Here is a 10737-nt window from a genome sequence, read left to right on the forward strand (position 1 = left end):
AATAAGAAGAATGAATTTATATGAATGTCTTGAAGTAGATGATCAATGATATATAATTATATTATTTTAAAGGATTTAATTTTTGTATTTAATGGGATTATTATAATGAGAAATGGTAAAGTCTAATTTTTAGATATTTGGATTGGGGGAAGATGGATAATTATATATGAGTGTTGGTGTTAAAATAGTATATATATATTTTTTTAATTCGAGTTAAAGTTTTTTTTTATATAACTGATTGCTTTAGGGTGTGTTAGTTCTGGGAAGTCGGGGAGGGGAGGCGATTAGGGGGAAATTATAATTTGATGTATTTAATCATTATAGGTATATAATGGAATTGTATTAATAAGAGGATATACTCGGCTGGTACCCCAAGTTGCACTCGATGAGGTGGTTAAGAAGGCGAAGGGGATGTAGAGAGGTGGTAAGAAAAGGAGGAGAGGTTGTAGGTTTAGGGGGAGGAAGGAGAGGTAAAGTGTGAGGGTGGAGGCAAGGCGGGGACTGCCGAGTGTATCCGAAAATGTTTTGAGTATCTTTATTGTTTGTTAGTGTATATACATGCATCATTTGTATTTGTTGTTTTAATTGAAAAATTAATAAAAAATTTTATTAAAAAAAAAACTACTATGAATTGCATGGTCTAGATTACCATGTGTTCGAGGCCGCAGATATGCAATTTACACAATTATTTCTTGCATTATCCTGTTTAACTCAAGTAAGGAAGTGACAGTGGAGGCAGCTGTTGTCCACTGAGAGGCAACTTAAAATATTCCAGTAGGTATGGTAGTCTCTTGTGCTCCTGTACTTGGATTCAACCTAAAACCTTTCAAATATGTCTTGCAAATTATTTTGTCCAGCAGTGATTTTATCTTTGATACAGATTAATGTGTTTAGTATAATGCTAAATGAACAGATTCTGTTTATAACAGAATCAAAAATATTCTGCTAATTAGAGAAAAAATACATACCCTGCACGATGGCATCAGTAGCCACAAAAACCTTCTCCAGCTTGTACAACTTCAGGAGTTTGTGGATTTTCTTAACTGCTCCCCGAATGCTGGGCACATCACTTCTGTGACCCCAGATGAAGTCTTTTCGTCTGAGATGAACACCAAGATATGGGCCACCAATGGCTGTGCCCAGTTTTACCTAGCACATAAGAACCAGTACATGCTGAAACTGAAATAAAATGGCATTGATTCAGTAAGAATATATCTCCACTCATGAACATATTTTCTGTAACTCTGCTTAAGGATAAATTTGATATATTTAGTAAATGTGTATTTGGTAAAGCTTTCAATATTCATAAAGTGTCAATATACATATTGGGTTTGTAAATAAGTTCTTAATAATAGTTTCAACTAGGAAACTGTATATTGCTCCAAAATATATAAATATACATATTTAATAGAGAAATCCTTTATATTCTTTATCCTACGTACAACTGCGGACCTGCACCTCTTTCGCCGAGCCTTGAAAACCCATCTATTCCATGCGGCCAGCCTGGCGTAGTTTTGATTGTGTTTTGGTAGGGGTTTATATGGGGTATTTTAGAGCAGGCCTTTTATTTAATATTTATTGTGATTTTTATTATCGCCTGTTCACCGCCCTGAGTCCCTTAAGGGAGATAGGGCGGTATATAAATTTAAATAATAAAAATAAATAAATAAATCTACATGGAGAACAATTTCATACTTCAAGATTTTATGTGCATACAGCACGTGCACCTACTTTATCCTATGTATACATAATATATGTATATTATTTATTATGTAAACCACTTTTTAGTTGAGAAGTAGGGTAATGTAAAAATGTCACAATCAGTTGCTAGTAAGAAACCGCAAGTGATATTGGTGTCCACTCTTCAGCAATGCATGCACTTCTACCCAGCTATACTCTTATCAGTTAAGTGTGGTTGGGATGTGTTCAGATATGCTGTTTTTCATATACAGTCTTCAATGGTAACAAGCCTTTGATAGAAGAATGAGTCCTTCAGCATATGTGTGTATTTCCAGAGCTGAAAGCCATTCAGATTTGCAAGAATTCTATGTTTATGAATTCAGTGATATGTGCCACATTACTCAAAGTTAAGAAATTCTTATCAACAGAGTGATATCTTTTGAATCAAGGCTGTCTATCTGATTTCTTGTAAGCATTTATATGAACCCTTCTTGCAAGTACCTATCAGGTATGGGCATGTTTTTCTGCTTCCATAGATAATCCTAGTCTTGCATTCCATGGTCTTTTGAGTGAGGGCGCATTCTAACATTGCAGATCAATCATAGTTCAATTTCTTAATTGGTAACCAAATGAAAAATCTAGAGAAACTTGGCCATTGAAAAATATGGTACAGAGAGTCTTAAAAAAGGACTCTACTTACATATTCACAAAGTTGTATTACTTTCCTGAGGAAAATAGAAAAATGGTACTTAATCTTCACAGACATGAGAAAGTTATGGCACTTTTCCTTTCTAGTTTTGAATGCTGCCTTTATTTAATCTTGCTTGTGCCAAGCTAATCTTCTTTCCTCAGTCAGAAGAAGCATTCAATCTGTCTCTCTTACCATAAATATTTTTAAACAAGAATATAATTTTTAAGCATCTATTATTGGATAAACCTCATTTCAGAAGTTTAAAATGTTATTAAATAGATAAAATACTCTCTACTTTCCTTGTTGCAATTATAATTGCCACAGAACTGATAGCAGTCTGTTTTTCATATTTCATGATAACTTGTCCTTAAGTCAGATTCTTTTTTTATAAATAAAGTAAATACATAAAGGTATACATATAAAGTATACATATAGATACATCTATATCCTGTTTCAAAAGAAGAAAAGTTTATTTGGTTATCATAGGCAGACAGATTAAAGCCTACATTTACTTAGCCTAGGACAAGAATGGGAGGAATGGGCAATCTTTGATGCCTGGGATTAACGTTTTTTAAGTGACTGAAGGCCACTTGTAGGCAGTGGTGCTGCACGAGACTGAGATTTTCTGTCCCCACCACTGGAGGAGTATATTTTAAAACTCTATTTTAGGCCTTCTGCAACAATTTTGGTGCACTTTTCATCTCAAAACGGTAGGAAAGCATGCCACTAATGTTTGGTCATTACAGTTGGAAAACTCAAACAGGCTAAAAAAAGGGGGTTGACGATGTGTGTAAACCCAAGTACCCTGACTGTTCATCACATACTGCTTATTGTACCATTCACTTTCAGGGAGAGTGCATGTCTACAACAATAGGAATGATCTTTTGGTAAATACAGTGTTTCCCTGAAAATAAGCCCTAGCCTGATTTTTTGGGGTGGGCCTAATATAAGCCCTACCCCCAAAATAAGCCCTAGTTAAGACCCCGCTCACTCCATCCCAGTCTGCACCGGTACTGCCGCCACAAGTTGAGGCGAGGCAGGTGGGGAATGGAGCTGCCATCTCTGCCTCGCAGATCACCTTCCCGGTGGTGGCCACTGCTACCTCCTCCACCTGCCATTTCGGTCCTGCGGCACCACTTTGCGCCGCCTGGTCCCTGTTCGCTGTTTCAATGGTGGCAGCTCTGTAGGCCTGCAGCTCTGCATCGTCACTGGGCTGGCAGTTTAGGCCCCCGGCCACCTTTGCAGCTCTGCCCACAGAGCCACCAAAGCAGCAAGTGGAGCCCCGGAGGGTCGGGGAGGGTGCTGAAGCGAGTGGGCGTCCTGCCTGCAGTGCCCGTGCCAGCTGCCCCTTTCCTGCCACAGCCGGAATGCCACATTTCAGTAGATGCCGGCTTTCCCTCTGGCAGGCCTGGGCAACTGCTGGAGAGAGATGGGCCCGTTTCAGTGCCTGACGCCCTTGGGGGGGTTTGCCGTGCCACCTGCTTTCCAGCTCCATTTCATTTCTCTGCCACCGCGGAGCTGGAGAGCTTGCCCCACCACCCCCCAGGTGCCCTTGCTTCCCCCAAACATTTCTCTGCTAACCTGATTTCAATCTCCGTCATGGAGAAATGTGAAGGAGACGGAGAAACGTGACGGAGATGGAAAACAGGTCAGCAAAGAAATGTTTGAGGGAAACAAAGTGGTGCTTCTTACGGCAGAAAGCGCAGGAGCTGTAATCATGACCCAAAGCATGGCATGAAAGCTCGGGGAGGCGGCAGGAGTGCAAGGCGCTGCTGTTGCTCATGAACTGAAATGGGGCATCTGCTTGCAAACATGACTTTGGGGAGGGGAGGCTGCCGTGAGAGGGAGGGAGGGAGATCTCCTGCAGAGACGCCTCTTTGGAAAATCGGGAGCAGCAGCAGAGCGGAATTGCAGGAAGGTTCCTCCAAAGCTTTTTTTCAATCTTTTGCTGAACAGGAAAGATCCACATTCTGCATCAAGTAAACTTTAAAGAAAGTTAAATAATCTGGTAGCAAAAATCCAGCAGTGGCAAAACCTCCCTGGTCTCACGTATCTGCATCACCCGCTTCCTCCCGTGCCTTCACTTCGCTCAATTAATCACATGGCTAGAAGTGAGGTTTAGTAGGCTGAGCACAGAGGCAAAGACACGGGGGGAGGCGGGCAGTGCAGATTCCCCATACATGAGACTCGCTGCTGGGTCTTATTTTCAGGGAAACATGGTAACACATTAGTGTTGAATCATTGTTATTTTTTCATCAGATATTAGTCATATCTTACTCATAAATTCCAACTCCATACATCAACAAAAAAATCAAAGAAGGTATATGATCATTGAGGGTATAAATAAAACCACTGGACTTATTCCCTTTTCATTATTGAAGAAATAAGTAAAGAATCTTTGCCCACTGTCAGTTTTGCTGCTATTAAATTGCTAAGGGTCAGTTTTCAGGTTGCAGGTGATTCAGGATAGAAACGAGCCATGAGCCTCTTCGCCTTTTAACTATAATTCCTGACAGAATTTTATTATGATTTTTAAATTAAGTTTGACTTAATTATGTTTTTTTAAAATGTCTACTCCATTATATCACTGAAAAGGGCTGAGATACTTCCATAGAAATATAAACAATACTGAGAACATTTGGAGCAAGTAGAAGAAATATGTAGTATACTTTTCATCAATAACACATTCATCCAGTGCTCATTTTCTATGTTACAGTTTAAGCCATTTACCTGAATTTTAGTGACCACTGAACATAAAACAAAGGCCTGCAATATTGTTAAATTCAAAATCAATCTGTACATTACTTAAAATTACCTTCATATTTCTCCAATCTTCAGAGTACCATGTTCTGTCCTTTTCATCAGAAGAATTTAAATATTTAGCTCTAAACGTGTCTCCCACCACATGGAGGTGTTTGGCAAATACCATACTTCGACGAGTCTGTTCGACATAAACATGTTATTGAGAACTAGCTTACGTATTTCAGCATAATTACAAAGGTCTCCTAGAATACACAAAAATGAAACTGAAAGAAATAATTGTTTTATCAGTCAGGCTGATAGAATGTTAGTTTGTTGGTAAAAAAAAAAAAAGAATAGTGGTTTCATGTTAAATAATGGGGGACCAAACTTTTGGCTTGCCTGGGACACACTGAGTGAACAGGAATTGTTCTGATACATATAAAATATATACTATAGTTATTGTATATGAACCACATAATAATGTTCAAAGTTTACAATCTTCTGGGCCATATTACTACCTGTCCAGGGCTTCATGTGGCCCTTAGATCACGGGTTGGGCATGCCTGTGTTAAATTGTAATTCATTACATTAGCAGTTACAAATAAATACATTAATCTAAGAACAATTTAAACAACAAGCTTGCAGTGGGACATGTTTGGACAAATTAGAAGTTCTAACAATTGCTGAAGAAAAAGGATCTCCTTTCAGTGGAAACACTTCAATTTTTATGGAAATACTTAAAGGAATTAAATTGAAAATTCAGGTGTAGTATATATCTTCTGTTTATACAACACAAAGTTCTAATTAACAATAGCATTAGCAATAGCAATAGGACTTTGACTTATATACCACCACATAGTGCTTTACAGCACTCTGAGTGGTTTACATTGTCAGTTTATTGCTCCCAACAATCCAGGTCTTCATGTTGCCAACTGTGGAAGGATGGAAGTCTGAGTCAACCTTGAGCCTGTCAGGATCAAACTCCAGGCTGTGGCAGAGTTAGCCTACAATACTGCATTCTAACCACTATGCCACCAGGTTCTTGTGACACAAATGAAAGATGCATTGAATGCAGAATTCTAGAGATGTTTTCTTAAATGGATTTTAATTACATTTTAGCAGATATTCCTTGAATCCTTTAAAGTGATGGGTACATTTTAAATTTTGAAATTTTATGTACTATGAAATCAAATCAAATGATTACTACTGAGATATGGTCAGTTACAAGCAGCTGCTAAGGCTAATGCATAGCTAATCATAGAATGGGAGGAGTTGATTCTCATAAATAAAAATAATATTTAACAGATTGTGTATTAAAATGACTACTCCATTATTATGCAGATAATATAAATAAAATAATTATGTTATTCTCACATTCCAGTAGTCTTTGCCACCATAATGATCATGAAGAAGATGTTCAGCTCTGTCTAACATTACTGACCTATTAAAATGAGAAAACTAAGTAAGATAAAGATACATTAAGATAGATTTCCTCTGTGAGCTCCACAACTATTGACTATGTATCCATGGCATTTTCTTAATAACAGTATGAAAGTGGATTTACTTTTCCTTTGGTGGAATCTTTTTTTAACTTCCCAATCTAATCTACAGCCCTGTCACTTCCTACTCTCCCATCTAAATTGAATTCCAAATTGCTATTTTAAACTTTAACTTTAAACTTAAAATTAACTTACTTAACTTTAAACTGATAAGTAAAGTCTTTTAATAAATTTGAAATATTTACACCTTTTACTAACCAGAACCTACTTTCTAATTACTTATTAACTAACCTGCTTAACTTTTTAAGATTTCAACAAAAGTATACTATAATTAATATAAATTTCAAAACGTATTAAAGAAATAGGACAGCATACACCTATATACTACTAAAACTCTCATCATGATCTTTATCTGGGCAAAACAGGTTTTGAATGAAGTTACCTTAAATAGGCTAACTTACAGAATGTGTCCAAAATCCAGAACCCATGATTCCTTAGTGAATGATATACATGGCAATACCACTTACTTCAATATAATGTATTTCCTAGGTCAGAAACCCTCCAGATGATACTACATTTCCAAACACCCATTGCTTTCAGCCAGTAGAGTTAACAGTATGGAATGGTGGGCTTCTGAACTGAACATTACCATATAGCTAAATTCAACTGCTCTAAGAAAAACTATTTCTGATATTAACTACAATTTAAAACTCTAACAGTACACTTTTTCTCATTGTTAATGGAATTACAAATGGGAGTCAACTTTTGTTGCAGAATATAAAGTGTTCTTTATAAGTGCTCCAGAAGTTGTGGGTGCTCCGACACTGGAGGTTAAGAAGAGATTGGACAACCACTTGTCTGAAATGGTATAGGGTTTCCTGCCTGAGCAGGGGGTTGGACAAGAAGACCTCCAAAGTCCCTTTCCAGCTCTGTTATAACCATAAGAAAGATTCACAAATCCAAAAGATGCGCCCCAGCCCCAATTTCCAATTTATATTCTCTTCCCTTTACAGTAGTTGTAAATTGGGATAATAAATATCATCATTCATTTGATGAATGAGAAAACATACAATTCCCTACTTTCTTCTTCTAAGTTAAAATAATATGGCAAATATGTGGAATAAAAAAATTAATTCAGGAAGTCTCACCTGCTGGATAAATTCAAAAGCAAAGGGGCTACAACAGAGGCAGAACCTTGGACAGATAAACAAACTACCTTAAGGCCCCGAGTTTCTTCATAACCCCAGAACCATCCCCTATAAAAACAAGTTGAGTTAATAGATACATGAATACAAAGTAGTAATAAATCTGAAATAAATCTTGATGATAGCTCAATTTAAGTTGATAGTCTAATTTCATTTTAAAATTACCATTCATTCTCTGAAAACAGTACAAATTTGGATCCTCTGAGGAGAAGTGGGTTCCTATTTCTAGGAAACACACATGAACCACATTTTTTTAATATTCCTTTTTGGTTTTGCATATATTACTCTGTCCATCAGTCCCTGATTTTTTGTAGATAAAACTGCTGCTACCCATTTCCCATGGATTTTTTCCCCTTTTTTCTAACTCATTAAGGCAATTAGATGGAAGATGACTACACTGAGGAAAGATGCTTATGTAAAGAAAATTGTATATTAAAAAGTCAAATTTAAGTAAATAACTAGTCTCACTTTCATTTTGCTTTCTGATGTGATCATGGCAGAAAAACTCTTTTGGCTTCCAAATAGACAAAGTGGAGAAGGCCAGGTGATAAGAGAAAAAGAAGGCTGCAATTTGTGGAACATGGATGCTCGGTAGGAGAGTCTGTAAATTGGGCTGAAATTTTATTTTTTCAGTTTTTGGAATGAATTTTTAAAAGCTGTATTAAGTTTGTTTTAAGGTTAATAGTTTCACATGTTTCCTATCACAAAATAACAGAGAATCATGTTTCACAATTAAATTACCATGATTTATCTATCAATATAAGAAGATGAGGACTTTTAACACCCTAATAGCTTAGAGCAGGGTTGTCAAATTTCCAGCCTGTAGGCCGGACACGTCACGTGGAAGCCGCGCCCACCCCATTGCCAGCAATGGCAAAACTGTCCCGATACGTTGCGCAACGTCATGTGATGTCGCGAGTTTGATATGTCTGGCCTAAAGGCTAGGTAATTCGTACACATCCTCACATCCATCCCTTCATGTTGCTCTGCTTGTTCTGTGGCTCTAGGCCCTGCTGGCTGAGATTTTGGAATTAGAAGTTCATCTTCTCAGTTATGATGCTTTCATTTTGATATGTCTTTTAAGGAGAGTGATTGTAAGTATCACTTGAATTTTGACTTTAGTTGTACTATACCTATCCCAAGAGGCCAATTTTCAATTTTGAAACGTTTTTCTCCCTTTTTCCCAAATACTTCCCTCCTCCCCAGAAAACATGGTTGGAAATAATTTTTAGCTAGAGACTATGTTAACATAACAATATAAAGATTAGTATACCTGTAATATTTATCTTTATCTGTTGAATACATATGCTGGTCAATACATGGTCTCTCCTCAATCTTCTCCTCCCATGTCCCCTCTTTCCATCCTTCAGCATAGTTTTGCAGGACATATATCTCATCAATAAAAGGACCACCTGACTCTGAGTGACAATTCAACATAAATCAATACACAAATATAAGCATATATCTTGTTACACATAATAGATGTACAATGAAATGGAGTCTATGTATGTTTAAGGGGAGAGCCGAATAACTTAGATCAGAAAGAAAATTGCAAAGTGTTTGAACAGTTAATAAAATTGTATTCTCTCTCTCTCCCCCCCCACAAATGTAATAACAAGCCCGTAACTACTAAATTCATGAACTTTGCTTGCAATCATTGTGCTTTTCAACAGTGAAAATATATACCAAAAAGTTTTAAATGGGGAATGCATATGATTTACTGAAAAACTTAAAAGATGTGCATTAGAGTTTAAATGTTGAAATAGTATCTTAATACACCTCACCTATCTTAATGCATAGAAAAAGCCAAATGAAACTACACTAAGATTTCATATCATACCGGTTCTTCTAAAGCATATGTTACCTGCAAGAAATTGTTCATACTCAATAACATGTATGTTTTTATTGAGGCTTGGAACATCAAAAAAATCGGACCAAGGAATTTGGACTTGATGAATTTTAGGAGTTTGCCAATGATAAAGACGTCCCCAAGGAGGCAGAACCAACACCCATGCCTCAGTCTTCAATAAGGTCTTCAGAAGAGATGCAATTCGTATGTATACATCTCTACGTAGATTGAAACCTTCAGGTGGATTAACATCATACAAAAGGTACCTAGAGAAAAGAAATATTACAAATAAACAGTTAAACTATGATTTATAATCATTTCAATGTTAAAGCAGAGAAAAAACCAAGCAGCCATATTTTTGGAAGGATTCTGAATTCAGACATTTGGAAAAATTAACCTGGAGGGCAAAGATTCACTTCCGTTCCCTTCTGCGGGCTTTTCTCTCCTCTCTCATTCTCATTGGAATTAATTCTAAAAGTACCAGACAGTTCTGCATATTTTGTCAAAGCAAGAATATTCAATATTAGCAGCGTTGACATCCGCCCCCCCTTACAAAAAGGACAGATCCTGTAATGTAAACAAAAGCATATGTTAATGACTAGTTCTCGGTTTGTTGGGGTATTTTGCATGAAACTTTTTTTTTTTTTAATTTTTTTTTTAAATTTAAATTTATATCCCGCCCTTCTCCTTACGGACTCAGGGCGGCTAACAACCGGATAAAAATACAAAAATAACACACTACAAGTTTAAAAATTGATTAAAAGGGAAATATTAGTAATTTGGTCTAATTAAAATTATAATTAAAACCCCCTCTAAAAGTTTCCCCTAGGCCAGTCCCGCAAACTGGAATAACCATGTCTTAAGGGCGCGGCGGAAGGGAGATCAGGGATCACCCTGATCTCTGGGGGCAGTTCATTCCAGAGGGTGGGAGCTCCCACAGAGAAGGCCCTCCCCCTTGGGGTCGCCAGCCGGCACTGTCTGGCTGACGGCACCCTGAGGAGACCCACTCTGTGGGAGCGTACAGGTCGATGGGGGGTAATCTGCGGCAGGAGGCGGTCTCGAAGATATCCG

General features: G+C 37.3%; 1 protein-coding gene across 3 annotated transcripts in view; it reads right to left on the reverse strand.

Annotated features, from left to right (window-relative positions):
- Positions 1–10737, reverse strand: part of POFUT2 (protein O-fucosyltransferase 2) — a 42509-nt gene that overhangs the window by 25115 nt on the left and 6657 nt on the right. For 2 of the 3 annotated variants that reach the window (XM_015825483.1, XM_015825491.1), the window contains exons 2-7: positions 9682–9932; positions 9091–9235; positions 7761–7868; positions 6488–6554; positions 5187–5312; positions 969–1149 (exon numbers count right to left, since the gene is read on the reverse strand). In XM_015825483.1, coding sequence (XP_015680969.1) covers positions 969–1149; positions 5187–5312; positions 6488–6554; positions 7761–7868; positions 9091–9235; positions 9682–9932 — 878 coding nt within the window. The remainder of the gene's footprint in view (positions 1–968; positions 1150–5186; positions 5313–6487; positions 6555–7760; positions 7869–9090; positions 9236–9681; positions 9933–10737) is intronic. The other variant, XM_015825496.1, reaches the window with a different exon arrangement.

This window comes from Protobothrops mucrosquamatus, unplaced genomic scaffold (assembly GCF_001527695.2).
Source record: "Protobothrops mucrosquamatus isolate PMUCROS unplaced genomic scaffold, P.Mucros_1.0 scaffold_199, whole genome shotgun sequence".
In the NCBI taxonomy this organism is placed as follows: Eukaryota; Metazoa; Chordata; class Lepidosauria; order Squamata; family Viperidae; genus Protobothrops; species Protobothrops mucrosquamatus.